Genomic DNA, 18,555 nt, shown 5'->3' on the forward strand with positions numbered 1-18,555 from the left:
TTACCAGGATGTTGCCTGGTATGGAGGGGAGATCCTATGAGGAGAGGCTGAGGGATTTGGGATTGTTTTCGCTGGAAAGGCGGCGGCTAAGAGGGGATCTTATTGAAACTTATAAGATGATTAGAGGTTTAGATAGGGTGGATAGTGATAGCCTTTTTCCTCTGATGGAGAAATCCAGCACGAGGGGGCATGGCTTTAAATTGAGGGGGGGTAGTTATAGAACCGATGTCAGGGGTAGGTTCTTTACCCAGAGGGTGGTGAGGGATTGGAATGCCCTGCCAGCATCAGTAGTAAATGCGCCTAGTTTGGGGGCGTTTAAGAGATCCGTAGATAGGTTCATGGACGAAAAGAAATTGGTTTAGGTTGGAGGGTCACAGTTTTTTTTTAACTGGTCGGTGCAACATCGTGGGCCGAAGGGCCTGTTCTGCGCTGTAATGTTCTATGTTCTATGTTCTATGATGGTGAGTTTACCTTTTCCCATAAAGCTTTACAAACAAGCAAAACATGACTATGCTGGCGGGTTGACAGTGGCTGAAGGTTAGAACAGGGAAACCAAGCACAGGCGATATCTTTCGGCAGAACACAAATTATGCATCTGGGGTGAGGCTTCCCATCTTATTTTAATAATCTGTTGTCCAACTTCATCAGTAAATGGAACGTCCGCTTCTGTCCATACTGATGCTTCCATATGTGATGATTGTGGTGAACCATTGTTGGTTCCCACCAGGTAGTGCTGAGCCATGGTCTGGCCAGTACTATGAGTCTGTAGATATGTTACTGTTGGGGTTAGGGTTGGGCTGTTCTACCTGCTAATATAGTCCTATGGTACACCCCAGTTGGCTCCGCCTCCTGGGAGAGGTATAAAGGTCACTGCTCTGCCTGGTGACCCTTTAATCTGGGATTGTATATTGTATATAGTAGCTCTGTTATTGTTGGCAATAAAAGCCTTTATTTCCCGAGTACATCCAGCCTCCCGTGTGATACATCGCGCATCAATGATTAAATAGCTAACTGACAAAGTAATGGAATCAAGTAAAGGAATAATAATTAATCTAATAATAATTACAAGGATTGGCGGCTACCAGTTAGTAGAATGAATTATAATGATTTATTTGCAAACAGATGAATGTACAGAATGCCTTCACAATGTTAACATTTCCAGCCGTATGGATATGTTTTATTGCTTTGAAGGCCATGAACTTTTGGAATTTGGCACTTGTGAACGCTGTCCCATTGTCTTGAGACAAGTACTTCTGGTACGCCATGGGTTGCAAAAGATTGACGCAGCTTCTCAAGTCTGGTGTGTGAAGTTGTGGACTCTTTTTCAAATACCTCCATCCAATTTAAAAAGGCGTCCGCTAACAAAAGGAACATTGCACTCATAAATGGACCAATGTAATCCACATGAACACTTATCCATGGCCGACCTCGCCTTTCCCAAAGGTGAAGGCAGGCTGTAGCTGGTAGCTTTTGCTGGAACTGGTCACATTGTTTGACAATCCTTTCTATATCAGCAAAGATGCAAGGCCACCAGATATAGCTTCTGCTGACATTTTAATTTTGACGCGCCCAGATGGGCAGTGTGCAATTCTTCAAGCAATAACTCTCTTCCTGGTATGGGGATGATCACTCTCGCTCCCCAAAGGATGACACCATCCTCAGAACTGAGCTCATGCTTTCTGAACTGAAAAGGCTTCATTAGCTCTGAAGCGCTCTCAATCAGCCATCCATGCAGTGTCATATGTTAATCTTTGATAGCAGTGGATCTCTGTTAATCCAGTACTTAATTTGTTATGCTGTTACAGGTAAAGTGTCCAGAAAGTTTAAAGCCGTTACGATTTCTTGTGGGACTAGAGGAGGTGGTGTGCTTTAGGGTAATGGAAGATGACTTAAGGTATCTGCATTGGCTATGTGAGCCTTTGGCTGATGAAAATTGGAAGCCAAAAGAACAGTGTCCATCGCTGCATACTATCTGGAAAAAATGGTGGAATCACCTTGTCCCAGTTGAAAAGTCCTAAAAGTGGCATGTGGTCTGTGATGATAGAAAAATGTCTCCTGTATATGTATTGGTGAAACTTTTTGATGCTGAAGATAAGCCTTTTCCTATCTGGGAGTATCCTCTTTCCACATCTGACAGGATTCTTGATACACATCCGATGGATCTCTCAGACCCTGTCATTCAGTATGTGGGATAACACAGCTCCAACCCCATGTGGTGATGCATTGCATGGAAGTACTATCTTCTTAGAGGGGTCAAAATGCACCAATGAGCATGTTGACTGAAGTGCCTGCTTAATTTGATAAAAGGCCTCTTTTTGTGGTGTTTTCCAACACCATGATTGATGCTTCATTAACAGCACATGCATCGGTGCCAGTAATGTTGATAGATTTGGGAGGAACTGCCCATAATAGTTGACCATCTCAAGGAAAGATCTGAGTTCTGAGGTGTTCCAAGGGGCCAGGGCCACTTTAATCACTCTGTCCTCTATTGGATGTAACCCCTGAGCATCGACCAGATAACCAAGATAAGTCACATCGCACTTTTCTTTTTCAGCGCACTCCTGCCTGCTTTCTACAATCTCTTCAAAATATTGTCCAAGTTTGTCAAATGTTTCTCCTCGGTGGATCCTGTTATTAGGGCATCATCCAAATAAACAACAGCTCTGGGCAAACCCTGCAGCAAATTCTCCATAGTTTGCCAAAAGATGATGCAATCCATCAAAACCCCAAATGGAGAAGTGTATATTGATACAGGCCTTTATGTGTATTTATGGTGACGTAAGCTCTTGATGTGTCATCTAGTTCTAATTGTTGATAAGCGTGGCTCATGTCCAATTTGGCATATGTCAGACCCCCAGCCAACTTCACAAACAGATCCTCACTTTTGGGGATGGGGTACCTATCCAGTTTTGCAGCCTGGTTTACAGTCAGCTGTAGATATCCCTGCAGATATGAATGGTCTTGTCTGGTTTAACTACTGGCATGGGTGCTGCCCATTCTGCATATTGTACGGGCCTGAAGATGCCCAAGTCTTCCAGTCGATTTAGCTCCATCTCTTTTTCTACTAAAACACAGGCCTGGCACTAAAAAAATCTCGGGGCGGCTTCTGGATCCACATGGATTTTTGTTTGCAATCCTTTGTTCTATCCCAGTTCCTCCCAGAACACCTTGCAGAATTTACAAATGACTTTGTGTAGCCCCCTTTTTTATTTTAAAGATCTCCAGCCAGTTCAACTTAATGTTCATTAGCTTATTTGCATTAGCAATGAAGTTACTGTGAAAATCCCCTAGTCACCACATTTCGACACCTGTTTGGTTGCACTGAGGGAGAGTTTAGCACGGGAATGCACCTAACCAGCACCTTTTTATTTGGACTGTGGGAGGAAACTGGAGCACCTGAAGGAAACCCACACAGACACAGGGAGAATGTGCAGACTCTGCACAGACAGTGATCCAAGCCGAGAATCAAACCCGGGTCCTTGGGGCTGTAGGGCAGCACTGCGCCACTGTGCTGCCCAAAAGTCAACTGCAGTCACAGTAAAAGCAGATCAGAAGGTTGGCTACTCCTAATTGCTACGCAATACTCCCTGTTAATGTTGTTCGTGTGTGCAGACAGGAACATTCTTCCAGTTAAATTAACTACTGCAAAATTGCTATTTTCTTCCAAACATGAAGGATGACCAACGAGGGCAAGGAGTAACCAAGGGCTGTACCTGGCAAACAATCAATGATTTCAGAAGCGAGGTGGAGAGGGAAAACCACTGGCAGAAAAAAGGATAAAAAAGGCTTTTTAGTGTGCTGCAGTATTTGAGTGACTTTTCAGAGCACATTGTGCAGTTTGAAGTTCAATACATGGCAGTTACTCATTAGAGACATTGCCTCCAGCTTTGTTCCCTTATAAGCATGTAAACAGTTTCTTATTTTTTGTTCCAGGATTCTTTCAAAGCAAGGTCTGACTGCTGGGTCGACCCACTACAGCAGAAATGCCAAATTAATTGCCCACTACAGTGATGCTGGATGCCATTTTTTTCTCACTGTAAAAGTAAACAAATAACCTTACACATTGTAGGTCGGAGGAAGACTGAGATGTAGCCACTGTGCTTTGATTTCCGCGTGTGAGGGTGCAGGGAGATGGAATGACACGTTGGATGGCAAATTCAGAGACTACAGATGAAAAATGATTGCGAGAAAGCTTGAAACAAAAATGATTGTCTTTCTTGATATTAGGCTCTGTCAACAATGGAGGAGTTTCGAAACCTTGACCGTGACATTGAAGGCTCTGCCAAGCGATGGAAGAAGTTTGTGGAGTCCGAATGTCCAGAAAAAGAAAAGTTTCCACAAGAATGGAAGAGCAAAACAACATTACAGCAGTTGTGTATGATGAGGGCATTACGCCCAGATCGAATGACCTACGCAGTGCGGTAAGAACATTTGTCAATGCATTTTAAAACTTAGCCAGTGTTGGAAACTCTGTAAACTTTGTTGTTTATCTGATGACAGCACAGTTGTAATTATACCGCCGGTTATAAAATTCTCTCAGAACAAACACTTTCCAGTCCATTTTGATTGAAGGGATATAGTTTCGTCCCATATTAAATTTCCTGTTGTGTTCTGTATTTATCTCCATGATAGATACAATAACCCTGATAACGAAAGTCAAAGATGCGCAGGTTAGATTGATTAGCCATGCTAAATTGCCACTTAGTGTCCCAAGATCTGGAGGGGGATTAGTGGGATAAATATGTGGGGTTATAGGGATGTGTAGGCCAGGGGGTTTAGTGGGGTAAATGCATGAGGTTACGGGGATAGGATCTGGGTAAGATGCTCTGTCGGAGAGTCAGTGCAGACTTGATGGGCTGAATGGCCCCCTTCTGAACTATTGGGATCCTATGATTCTATAACAGGTGGGGGATGGGCCTGGAAGCTTGGAACTATGGATTTCTCAGATATTCTTCTAAATTTAAAACCAGGAGCAGTTTTGAATGTTTGGTTCTCTTTTCCTTCCGATCCAGCCAGATTGAGAGGTGGCTGCCTCTGGTAGACTGACCGGTGGCACCAGGCTGCAGCAGGCTGCGGGATTTTTCTGAGGCTGTGAGTGGCGGCGATGGAGCCGCATATCCAGATGGGGGAAGTGGAGAATCCTGTGATTGGGTGGGGGTTCTAAGCAGGGATCCAATCATGGGGAGGGAAGCGGGTAAGCCGAATGCGCCAGAGGCAGGGTGTAAAGGGGTCCACCTGTTGGCCCACAAGCAGTGCTGTAAATTCCTTTTCCTTGCCTCGATTCAGCAGCCTGGTTTCCTGAAGCTCCCCTCTGGAAAACAGGTTAGCCATGCCTTTGACCACAATCTATCTCTATTACAACCAGAACGAGACACATTGGTTGCATATTTGGTGTCGGGCTGCCCTTTTATTTAAACTCGCATCTGCCAACTCAGAACATTTCCTGACTGACGTCACAGAAAGTTTCAGAGTAACTTAGTTTAAATAATTTAAAGGCTAATGGCATCTCAAAGCAGAGGACAGCCAGAAGAAGGTTTGACAACAGTGATAATTTTGTAAGGTGTAGGAGGACAGAGAATTCTCAGGCGCACTACTGTTGGTCTGGAAGTATTGGTCCAAAAAGTCAAATGGCCACACTCCCTCTCCCCCGGCCACACTCCCTCTCTCCCGGCCACACTCCCTCTCTCCCGGCCACACTCCCTCTCCCCCGGCCGCACTCCCTCTCTCCCGGCCACACTCCCTCTCCCCCGGCCGCACTCCCTCTCCCCCGGCCGCACTCCCTCTCCCCCGGCCACACTCCCTCTCCCCCGGCCACACTCCCTCTCCCCCGGCCACAGTCCCTCTCCCCCGGCCACACTCCCTCTCCCCCGGCCGCACTCCCTCTCCCCCGGCCACACTCCCTCTCCCCCGGCCACACTCCCTCTCCCCCGGCCACACTCCCTCTCCCCCGGCCACACTCCCTCTCCCCCGGCCACAGTCCCTCTCCCCCGGCCACAGTCCCTCTCCCCCGGCCACAGTCCCTCTCCCCCGGCCACAGTCCCTCTCCCCCGGCCACAGTCCCTCTCCCCCGGCCACACTCCCTCTCTCCCGGCCACACTCCCTCTCCCCCGGCCACAGTCCCTCTCCCCCGGCCACACTCCCTCTCCCCCGGCCACACTCCCTCTCTCCCGGCCACACTCCCTCTCTCCCGGCCACACTCCCTCTCCCCCGGCCACACTCCCTCTCCCCCGGCCGCACTCCCTCTCCCCCGGCCACAGTCCCTCTCCCCCGGCCACAGTCCCTCTCCCCCGGCCACACTCCCTCTCCCCCGGCCACACTCCCTCTCCCCCGGCCACACTCCCTCTCCCCCGGCCACAGTCCCTCTCCCCCGGCCACAGTCCCTCTCCCCCGGCCACAGTCCCTCTCCCCCGGCCACACTCCCTCTCCCCCGGCCACACTCCCTCTCCCCCGGCCACACTCCCTCTCCCCCGGCCACAGTCCCTCTCCCCCGGCCACAGTCCCTCTCCCCCGGCCACACTCCCTCTCCCCCGGCCACACTCCCTCTCCCCCGGCCACACTCCCTCTCCCCCGGCCACACTCCCTCTCCCCCGGCCACACTCCCTCTCCCCCGGCCACACTCCCTCTCCCCCGGCCACACTCCCTCTCCCCCGGCCACAGTCCCTCTCCCCCGGCCACCGTCCCTCTCCCCCGGCCACACTCCCTCTCCCCCGGCCACACTCCCTCTCCCCCGGCCACACTCCCTCTCCCCCGGCCACACTCCCTCTCCCCCGGCCACACTCCCTCTCCCCCGGCCACAGTCCCTCTCCCCCGGCCACACTCCCTCTCCCCCGGCCACACTCCCTCTCCCCCGGCCACACTCCCTCTCCCCCGGCCACACTCCCTCTCCCCCGGCCACACTCCCTCTCCCCCGGCCACACTCCCTCTCCCCCGGCCACACTCCCTCTCCCCCGGCCACATTCCCTCTCCCCCGGCCACACTCCCTCTCCCCCGGCCACACTCCCTCTCCCCCGGCCACACTCCCTCTCCCCCGGCCACACTCCCTCTCCCCCGGCCACACTCCCTCTCCCCCGGCCACACTCCCTCTTCCCCGGCCACACTCCCTCTCCCCCAGGAAGAGTGACTCTGGAGCAACAGATGGAGGCAATCAGTATCAGTCACATACCCACTCACTGCAACTCTGTGTCAGGAAAGTTTTAACAAACTTGATGGTTAAAGTGAGGTCAGGAAAGCTGGCATGTCTTCAATAAGCATATATTCCTCTCTGGATAATGTCCCTTTGCACCATGTTCAAGAGATTTCAATGGCAAGACTGCAGAACAGTGTCCACAAAATCACGGCTTTCACCTGGAGATGTTCCTCTGCTCACTTTCTATAGATGTGCAAATGGATATACTTAACTTGCCACAGTGCTCACTAAACCTTCTGCTGTGAACTGCGGTGTGGCGGGTGAGAAGGGGGGAGGTGGGGTGAGTGTGGTGCTGGTTGTGACAGGGCAGTGTTGATTGTGGAGAGGGGGGCGAGGGTTTAAATGGCAGAGACACAGGCACAGGAGAAACACTTTTACAGGCCCTGGTGGTGTCAGCGATCGAGCCTCAGAACTTGTTGGAATAGCCCACAGCCAAATAAATTGCGTGTCTTTATGGCGTGTTTGTCCATAGATCTCTGAAGGTGGAAAGGCAGGTAAATAGGGTGGTGAAAAATGCGTATGGCACACTCGCCTTTATCAATCGGAGTATAGATTACAAAAGCAGAGAGGTCATGATGGAGTTGTATAGAACTTTGGTGAGGCCTCAGCTGGAGTACTGTGTGCAGTTCTGGTCACCACATTATAGGAAGGACGTGAACGCACTGGAGGGGGTGCAGAGGAGATTCACCAGGGTGTTGCCTGGGATGGAACATGTAAGTTATAAAGAGAGGTTGGATAGGCTTGGGTTGGTTTCTCTGGAGCAGAGAAGACTGAGGGGCGACCTGATTGAGATGTTCAAGATTATGAGGGGCATGGACAGGGTGGATAGGGAGCAGCTGTTCCCTTTCGTTGAAGGGTCAATTACGATGGGACACCAGTTAAAAGTGAGGGGTGGGAAGTTTAGGGGAGATTTGAGGAAAAACGTTTTTACCCAGAGTGCGGTGACGGCCTGGAATGCGCTGCCTGGGAGGGTGGTGGAGACCTCACATCCTTTGAAAAGTACCTGGATGAGTACCTGGCACGCCATAATATTCAAGGCCATGGGGCAAGTGCTGGCAAGTAGGATTAGGTGGGCAGGCCAGGGCCTTTCATGCATCAGTGCAGACTTGATGGGCCAAAGGGCCTCTTCTGCACTGTAGTATTCTATGATTTAATGGGGCCTCACAACCGATCCTCGGACTGTCAAATCTGAGTCGTCGCACCATGGCCGTTTTTGTCCTGAAACTCATGACCCCAAATGCTCATCCTGTGACCCCACTTGGTGGGTCAAGGCCCACAGTTTGGGAACCCTTGCCATAAAAAATGGAATGTAATTATTTGTTGCGCACACATCTGGGCTGAAGGCTGACACATTTATTGCATATTTTGATAACCAGAGATAATCCTCACTTCCCACGTACATTTTCTACAAACCTGAGAGGGAAAAGTGGCAGAAGGTGGATTCCAAACTATTACCTGAAAAAATAAGTCTCTGTAAATACTCATGAAATAAACCATCGGGAGTCTGATGTGGGGAATTGGAGGGGCAGGTGCCAATTGCGGTGACATTCTGCTTTTCATCCTCCTGTACTCCAGTACCTGTCAGCAAACTCTAGCTAGAAATGCTCAAGTATACATGGCAGCTGTTTAGGTCAAATCAAGGTGTGCTGTATCATGACTGTTATATTGATCCCAAGTTGGTGAAGTATGGACCTAGACACTGATACTTTTCTTGATAATAGGTTTCTTCACAGAATGCAGCATTGCATATGTCTGTTTCTTAACTATTAAGCAATGTCCCAGTGTTCTCCCTTTTTATGTGCTCCAAGCGTTTAATTAAACAATGTTCCCCTTTTGTGTATCTTAACATCATAATTAAAATACAACTAACAGTGACTGGCTTTCAGCCAGCAACGTGTTGGCCTGTACATCTTTTTCAAATCATTACTACTCCTCACAGGGAAGGCAGTGGCATAGTGGTATTGTCACTGGAATAGTAATCCAGAGACCCAGGGCAAGATCTGGGGACCTGGGTTCAAATCCCGCTATGGCAAATGGTGAACTTTGAATTCAATAAAAAATCTGGAATTAAAGGTCTAACGGTGCCCATGAAACCATTGTTTGATTGTTGTAAAAACCCATCAGGTTCACTACTGTCCTTTAGGGAAGGAAATCTACCGTCCTTCCTGGGTCCGGCCGACATGTGACTCCAGAGCCACAGCAATGCCATCTGAAATGAAGGACAATTAGGGATGGGAATAAATGCTGACCCAGCCAGCAAAACTCTCATACTGTAAATGAATAAAAAAAATCTTGGCCCAATTGCTGAACATGAGGAGTGAGTGGTCTTTCAGGAACTGTAATGTCAAATCGCGTTGCATACAGCACATTTTCACCATCCTTGAGGTGGGAGTCAGATGGAAGAGCAGTGCACAGTTAGGGTCATCCAGACACTTGAAATGTTTATTCAGCATAGTTCCCCTTCACACATGTGAATCAATAGCTTTAACTGATTGATGGTTGTCAGATGTTAATTTGTATTGGAATCTTGACAAATAATGCAATCGGTACACATTGTGATGCAGTTAAAACAAACACCTGTCTTTTTCCTCTCAGAGATTTTGTTGAAGAAAAACTGGGCAGCAAGTATATTGTAGGGAGGTCACTGGATTTTTCGACATCCTTTGGAGAGTCTGGTCCTGCCATACCAATGTTTTTCATCCTTTCTCCTGGTGTCGATCCACTCAAGGATGTAGAAAGACAAGGTAATATATTGCATGTTTTTACAGCTAATTCCTAAAGGGGTAAAATTCTGAAGCAAATATTCATAGAATCATAGAATCCAACAGTACAACAGGAGGACGTTCGGCCCATTGAGTCTCCCACCCAGGCTCTACCCCCATAACTCCATGCGTCTACCCTACCTAGTCCCCCTGGCACTACGGGGCAATTTAGCATGGCCAATCCACCCAACCCACACATCTTTGGACTGTGGAAGGAAACCGGAGCATCCGGAGGAAACCCACATAGACACGGGGAGAATGTGTAAACTCCACGCAGACAGTGACCCACGCCAGGAATTGAACGAGGGTCCCTGGTGCTGTGAGGCAGCGGTGCTAACCACTGTGCCGCCAAATATTCATTATTGGCAAAGTGAATCGTTGAGTCAGTATTAGTAACATTGAGCAATGCAATTTAACATCTAAGTTAAGGGATCCAGTGTATAAACTGAAGATAAAGTACCATCTTCCTAGCTTGTAATCAGCAAGTGACACATTGGAAGCATCTAAAAATATTACAAGCTATATTTTATCGAATTTATGTTGCATCACGGAGGCTCAGGTATTTTGTCAAATCACATCTTGGTTATAACTTAGAGGGGCCAATCCACAAATCAGATATAAATTTGACTTTGACCTTGGAACAGATCATTATTCACTTATGTTATGTCATTTAGTGTCGAAACAATCCATGTAGGTCTGTACAGTGATGGCTGCCTCTCTGAGCCATATGCTCCACATTTTCCAAGTAAATTGTTGTTGTTGGTGGACTGATTGCCATGCTCTAAGTTCATATCAGGTTTTTACACATTATTGATGTTGGAGGCAGGCGTCAGCTATGTTGTTTCAATTGAATAATTGTCGTGCTGTACGATGCTTTCATAAAAAGGCATAAGATGTTGACTTTTAAGGGGCATCTTGACAAATACATGAATAGGATGGGAATAGAGGGATATGGTTCCTGGAAGAGGAGGAGGTTTTAGTTTAGTCGGGCAGCATGGTCGGTGCAGGCTTGGAGGACCAAAGGGCCTGTTCCTGTGCTGTAATTTTCATTGTTCTTTGAACACTGCTTTAGAGTGCGGAACCCAACACTAAAGTTGCAGATTGCCTGATATTCACGAGGGTTGTGCTATTTTAGGTCAAAGTTTTTTTTTAAAGTTTATTTATTAGTGTCACAAATAGGCTTTCATTAACACTGCATTGAAGTTACAGTGAAAATCCCCTCGTCGCCACACTCTGGCACCTGTTCGGGTACACTGAGGGAGAATTTAGCATGGCCAAGGCGCCTAACCAGCACGTCTTTTGGACTGTGGGAGGAAACCGGAGCACCCGGAGGAAACTCATACAGACACGGGGAGAACGTGTAGACTCCGCACAGACAGCGACCCAAGCCAGGAATCGAACCCAGGTCCCTGATGCTATGAGACAGCAGTGCTAACCACAGTGCCACCGTGCAGCCCAACAACAAGCACTGACTTAAGGATATGTCCCTGGTTTAACTGAGGAAACAATGAGTTTCAAAGATCAATATAGTTTGCTAAAACTGAGTTGAACAGCAGTATGTGATTTGACTAATGATGGTGTGAAGATTGAATTGCCTGTCAAGGAAGAATATTCAATATAAACAAAAGTACCTCCAAATTTAATCAAATATATTGGTTCTTTATTTTGTATACATGGTTTCATATTAAAATGTAAGAAAATCCCAATATATTGTACTTAATATTGTTTTCGCCATAAATGTTGACTCAACATTTTTTGCACAGGAGAAGTAGATCATACCAGCAGTGGATAAAATGTCTTGTAATCTCTGTACTTACAACTGTTGTTCAACCACAGGTAAAAAACTGGGTTTCACATTCGACAATAGAAACTTTCACAATGTCTCACTCGGACAAGGCCAGGAGGTGGTAGCTGAACAAGCCCTTGACCTGGCTGCCAAAGAAGGTCACTGGGTTATTCTACAGGTGACACAAGTTTGCTACTGTTTGAATGTATTGTTCGGAAGAATTGATCATCTGGGCCTCTGCTAAACCCTATAATCTGAGATAAGGGCGGCACGGTAGCACTGTGGTTAGCACTGCTGCCTCACAGCGCCAGGGACCCGGGTTCGATTCCCAGTTCGGGTCATTGTTCTCCCCGTATCTGCGTGGGCTTCCTCCGGGTGCTCCGGTTTCCTCCCACAGTCCGAAAGTTAGGTGCATTGGCCATGCTAAATTCTCCCTCGGTGTACCCGAACAGGCGCTGGAGTGTGACGACTAGGGGATTTTTCACAGTAACTTAAGTGCAGTGTTAACGTAAGCCTACTTGTGACACTAATAAATAAACTAAACTGAACATATGGGGGAGAGAAAAAGAAAACAAAAAAAAAAGCTATTGTAAATTATGCCATCCTCTGGATTTTACCTGTCCTTATGTGGAAATGAAGTGTTACGTCTAAATATGGACAGCATCCTTTTAATTTGAACTGGCGCGCATGTTACTCAGAACCTGTGAAACCACACTGGTGTCAAGATGAGAAGTCCTCTCCTCCCCTTTCATTACTGCTAACACAAACAGATCTGTACAATTTGTGAAAAGTGCAGAGCACGATGTTGGGATTCGGGAAGCTTAGCGTGCTGGAGAAACTTAGTAACCTTCTGGTAGAGATTTTAGTCTAACTCTGAATGGGAAACACATGAGATTGGGTGGATGCTGGTTTTACAACACCCGTTATTACTCTCCACTGATTTAATTATAGAGTAAAGCAAAACTAGAGCATTGCACCCAAACTTGTCACTATCTTGACGAGCGGTAGGGGTTGTGTTAGAATAAAATCTGAATTTTAATGTGATTCCATTTGGGAGAGCCACACTCGGGTGACCTAGTATGCTGTGTGCCACCAAGAACCAACCCAAACAGCACAGACTTCTCATTTTAGTTGTGCCACTTACTCAATAACCAGCTTCCTATGTTAAATCAATCCTGTTTTCTTTAAGTTAAACTGAGTTGATTTGTAGCCCAATAAATTTAGCCAGATTATCATTGACTTGTTTAGTGTTTTACTACGATTAGCGGCCTACACTCAGGATATATCATTTATGACCATTCGTCATGTTGAGGCTTATATAGAATCATAGAATCCTACAGTGCAGAAGGAGGCCATTTGGCCCATCAAGTCTGCACCAACCACAATCCCACCCAGGCTCATTGCACATGTTGCCCTTGATTGCTTAGAATTTTTCATTCTATCCACAATCCAGCGAAAGAGTTAGAAGCGCAATGCATAGCCTCATTATTCTTGATTGTGCTGCATGTAATTCTGTTTGTTGTCACACTCCTGATGCTTCTTGAATGCCTGTGGAGAAAGAAAGGGTGCATTTTAATAATGGAGCACGAGATCTTCATGATATTATCATAAACGTACTCTTCCTTTTTCAGGTACACGTCCCTATAAGGGAAATTGGTGACCATAGATTTCCATTGGTCCAAGATTATACTTGGTAAAGGGGGTGGCACAGTGGTTAATGCTATTGTCTCATAGCACCGGGGACCCAGGTTCCATTCCCAGCTTGGGTGACTGTTTGTATAGAGTTTGCACGTTATCCCCGTGTCTGTGTGTGTTTCCTCTGGGTGCTCTGGTTTCCTCCCACAGTCCAATGATGTGCAGGTTAGGTTGATTGACCATGCTAAATCGCATGGTGTCAGAGGGACTAGGGTAATTTAGGTGGGGTTCTGGGAATAGGGCCTGGGTGGCATTATGGTCAGTGAATTCTCGATGGGCTGAATGGCCTCCTTCTGCACTGTAGGGATTCTATGACTCTCTGAAAGTGCTGCAGTGGTTTGCCACTGCTTTCTGTTGTGCGACTGACCAGGAAACTCTCTCGCTCTTTACCATCTCCATTAGATGTATTGGAAGGATTTACAGGCTGATAACCAACTTGCTCGGCCACATCATGAACGCACCTTCTGTGGCCTTCAAATCCTGAAGTAGGACTTGAGCCCAGAGGTAAAGATGCAACCCATTGCACCATAAGACCTCCCTCTGAAAATACTAGGTGACGTAATTCTTAACATCAGCAATGATCATTGTTAGAAACATAGAAAAACTACAGCACAAACAGGCCCTTCGGCCCACAAGTTGTGCCGAACACATCCCTACCTTCTAGATCTACCTATAACCCTCCACCCTATTAAGCTCCATGTACTCATCCAGGAGTCTCTTTGTCTTTTCTATCTGTTGTCTGTCGTGATGCATTTGATTCTTTTGCTGAGATTGGTATGAACCATGAATGAGGAATTTTAGATACGAGGAAAGATTAGAGAAATTGGGCTTATTCTCCTTGAAGCAGTGAAGATCAAGAAGTGACCTCATTGAGGTGTTCAAAGTTAGGAACAATTTTGAGAGGGATCATTTTAAATTTTAAAGAAGGATATTCTGTTTTCATTAGTTGGTATGTCATTGACTAGGGGGTCACAATATCAAGATGGTTAGCAAGGGAGCTAGGAGTGAGATGAGGAGAAACTTCTTTGCTCAGAGAGTTGCTGGGGTTTGGAAAGCGCTGCCTGGGAAGGTGTTAGAGACGGATTCCATAGGAACTTTCAAAAGAGCGCTGGATATATATTTGAAAGTGATTAATTTAGAGGACTATGGAGATAGGGCTGGAGAATGGGGCTGGCTGGGTAGCTCGTTTGGGAGCCAGTGCAGACATGATGGACCGAATGGCCTCCTTCTGTGCTGCAAAATTCTATGATGTGGAGATGCCGACATTGGACTGGTGTGGGCACAGTAAGAAGTCTCACAACACCAGGTTAAAGTCCAACAGTTTATTTGGAACCACGAGCTTTCGGAGCGCTGCTCCTTCATCAGATGAATAAAGGTACCATTCATAGCTGGGTAAATCAGTGGGGTTACAGGGATCGGGCCTAGGTGTGATTGTTGTCGGTGCAGGCTCGATGAGCCAAGTGGCCTCCTCCTGCACTGTAGAGATTCAATGATTCTAACTGCACAGTGGGACTTACAACCCTCCCAAATGGAAGATAACCAAATCTACCTAATGTGACATAAAGTTTCTAAAGACCCTCACTGCTGACAGTCAGAAAGCCAAAACTTAAATTTTTTGACTCAAGAAACAAAATATGTCGTTATTTCCTAATATCTATTTTTAGAATGCTTTAGTAATCCATTTTTAAATGCCATGGCAATATGTTTGTAAAAGCAAATATCGGCGTCATGTAAATGTTGACAATGAGACCGGCCCATGTGACATTTTGTAGCAAGCATCTAAAATGTGAGGGTCTTCACCGCAGCATTCATTTTCTGAAATATCACTTCAATTATCTTACAATCAAAGTAATTTATTCCATGAATGGCTTTAACTTTCATTCATTGTTGCTTTGTTAGCTTCAGTTCCCATCATAAATTAAACAACAACATGCTTCCAGTGGGATGATAGATGTTAATCAAGTTTTTCCTGCAGAATCAGTCCAATTTGTCAACTCATTCAACGCTGCCTAGCCCCTTTCTATTTAAATGACATTGCGTTGGCAAAATGGGGAGTTTGCAACCATCCCCAGTCCTCATTGCTGTTGTCTCCATTAATAGTTTGTTATTTTAGAAGACCGCAAAGGTCACTGAGGTAATGCTTTTTCCTCTCCTCAGTGTCTTGCTTCAGAGGCAGATATTCTGGCTAAATTGCTGTTTGAAGAAATAATAGCTGCTTCCTTGGGCTTCGACTTGAGTTTTTATTTCCCCCAGCCTTGTACAAAATGGGTGCTTAGTTCAGAAAATGTTCCATTATTTGTGTTGTGATTTTCTGCTCATCCAGCCATTTGCTTCGGTTCAGTAAAGTACCTTTTCGAGAAAGAATGAATCCGACAGTTGTAAAAGGAATAATGATGCCATTCTATGAATAGATAAGCAGATAGGAGATTGTTCCATGAAATTGGCCCAGAACTAGACATCCACTGACTGTGATAACGAATTGCGTTACTAAGGGAGCTGGTAATGTGGTGTGATGGCGAGCGGACTATCATGGACTATTGGCTACATCACCTCACACACCGTCTCCACACAAGTCAGTATCAACAGACTGACTTAGGGGAGGTGGTGGCATAGTGGTATTGTCACTGGACCATTAATCCAGTAGACGCGGGGTAATGCTCTGGGAGAACAGGGTTCGAATCCCACCACAGCAGATGATGAAATTTGAATTAAATAAAAATCTGGAATTGAAAGTCTAATGATAACCACAAAACCATTGTCGATTGGCGGAAAAAACCATCTAGTTCACTCGTCCTTTAGGGAAGGAAATCTGCAGTTTTTAATCAGTCCCTTTCACGAGTGTCTAAATGAACCAAATGTAAATTGTACCTGTCACAGAACACCATGAACTAGCATCAGCAGAGTTGCCTTATTTTCATAGAATCTTAGAATCCCTAAACTACAGGAGGAGACCATTCGGCCCATCAAGTCTGCACTGACAGTGTATCTTACCCAGGCCCTCTCCTCCACTCTATCCCCATAACCCCACACATTTACCATGGCTAATCCCCCTAACATACACATCTTTGGACTGTGGGAGGAAACCGGAGCACCCAGAAGAAACCCACACAGACACAGGAGAATGTGCAGACTCCATACAGACAGTGACCCAAGCTGGGAATCGAACCCAGGTCCCTGGCGCTGTGAGGCAGCAGCGCTAACCACTGAACCACCGTGCACCTACTGTATTATAGTTATCAATGTATTTTCAATGCAGTAATTCATCATAGGAATCTGTCCTGCAAAGGTAAATGGAACCTTACATTTTCACCATTGTGTAAGTGCTGTCATGCATTTAAACAACATTGCAAGCTGGGCTGCTGTGTTCCAGAACTAGACATGGGGAGAATGTGCAAACTTCACGCAGTCACCCATGGCCGAAATTGAACCTGGGTCCCCGGCGCACTGAAGGAGCAGTGCTGACCACTGTGCCACCTGTTAAATGCTGTGCAGATATTAGTTTTAAATTGGCATTAGCTGACTCAAGGTTTTCCTGTTCAGAATATCCACCTGGTGGCCAAGTGGCTCAGTAACCTGGAGAAGAAAATGGAACAGCACAGTGACGGCAGCCATGAGAATTTCCGTGTCTTCATCAGTGCGGAGCCGGCCCCCTCTCCTGACGGCCACATCATCCCTCAGGGTATCTTGGAGAACTCTATCAAAATCACCAACGAACCGCCAACAGGGATGCATGCCAACTTACACAAGTCCCTGGACAACTTCAATCAGGTACTTCATGGTTTGCATGCTGTCAATCCTTCGCTCGATCAGAAAACAGAAACTTTTCAGCTTAATCTTGAAGCTCTTAAACAAAGAAATCTCTTTCTGTGCTGTTGAATTCTACAGGGTCAATTTTGTAATTGCATAACTATCCTATCTCTTGAAAACGTACTTCAGAGAACTCCTCTGAGCGCATTCACATGATTAGTAAGTGTGAACACAGTCCAGTGTATTAAAATGTTGAACTGGTGGGATCACATTCCAGTGTATCAGCACACGGAATGGATGTCACAAACTCATGCTGAACTCTCAAGCACACACACTGATGTGTCAAGGAAACATGACAAACACACAAGTCATTTGAAATTCCAATTTTACTGTCTGTGATCACTTTTTAAAAAATCACAAAATACAAAATTGTTCCAGAAGAATGTTGTTAGAGTAGCGAAACATATATCAAAATAGTAACTTCTCAAAGAGATTTCATGTCCAAATTCTTTGCAACTTGTACACTACATTATGTACATTGGAGATTACAGGAACATATCATGCACCTTTACCTAGTACATCCAACAGGAAGTTAAAAGAATATTTGAAACAGTAAATGCAGTTTTGTAGTTATGAAAGTCTGATTTTCATCTTTCCAGACTTGTTTTGTTGTGCTTTCATGAAGAAGATTTCACTCTATTGTGTATCCAACTCAGCAACGATGGCTTTGCCCAACAGTTAAGACTGAGAGACTGGGGTGACATGACATTTAAGGAGAAAGTCCCAGACTTTGGGTATGATGGAAAGGCTGTCCATTGGGGCAAAGCTCCTGGAAATGGACAATAATTCCAGGCCCCGCCTCTGAACACGGCATTTGCCATCTTCACGGGGATGGGACTGCGGTTAGCGCAGTATGATTCGCAAGTCAGCTGGCCATCTAAATCACCAAAGTGGGATTTTGGAAGAACAGAAGTGTGGAATGTTTGTGTGTACAGATTGGAACTGCTCAGAGCTGGTCTGTACTTAATGGATTCATTTGTACTGCTGGTGTATCCATTTGGATAGGATTCCTGGACACCTTTGGGAGAGGAAAAGTACCTTTTGGGAGAAGTAGAGCACCCTTTGAGATTGTTAAAAGTGAACATGATTATGCACTTTTTATGTACAAACTTATTGGGGCGTCCCACTGCCAAGGAACTGTGAAAGAGCAGTCCAGCTGCCAAAGCTGTCCAGCAAGTGTCAAAGCTGTCAGGAAACTGTTCAAAGATACTAAGTGAGTTGGCATTGGAGGAGTTAAGTGCAAATGGTGGGGTATAAAGTGGCACTAAGTGGAGACATGTGGCCAATGGGGATGGGTAAAGGGGCACTAGGTTGGCTTA

The 18,555-nt window shown here is 46.2% G+C and overlaps 1 protein-coding gene across 1 annotated transcript in view; it reads left to right on the top strand.

The window, feature by feature from the left end:
* dnah9 (dynein, axonemal, heavy chain 9) overlaps positions 1-18,555 on the top strand; it is a 591,107-nt gene that overhangs the window by 488,263 nt on the left and 84,289 nt on the right. The window contains exons 60-63 of the mRNA XM_078225415.1: positions 4,228-4,421; positions 9,782-9,930; positions 11,785-11,912; positions 16,970-17,197. Of these exons, the coding sequence (XP_078081541.1) occupies positions 4,228-4,421; positions 9,782-9,930; positions 11,785-11,912; positions 16,970-17,197 (699 nt within the window). The remainder of the gene's footprint in view (positions 1-4,227; positions 4,422-9,781; positions 9,931-11,784; positions 11,913-16,969; positions 17,198-18,555) is intronic.

This window comes from Mustelus asterias, chromosome 12, assembly GCF_964213995.1.
Source record: "Mustelus asterias chromosome 12, sMusAst1.hap1.1, whole genome shotgun sequence".
In the NCBI taxonomy this organism is placed as follows: Eukaryota; Metazoa; Chordata; class Chondrichthyes; order Carcharhiniformes; family Triakidae; genus Mustelus; species Mustelus asterias.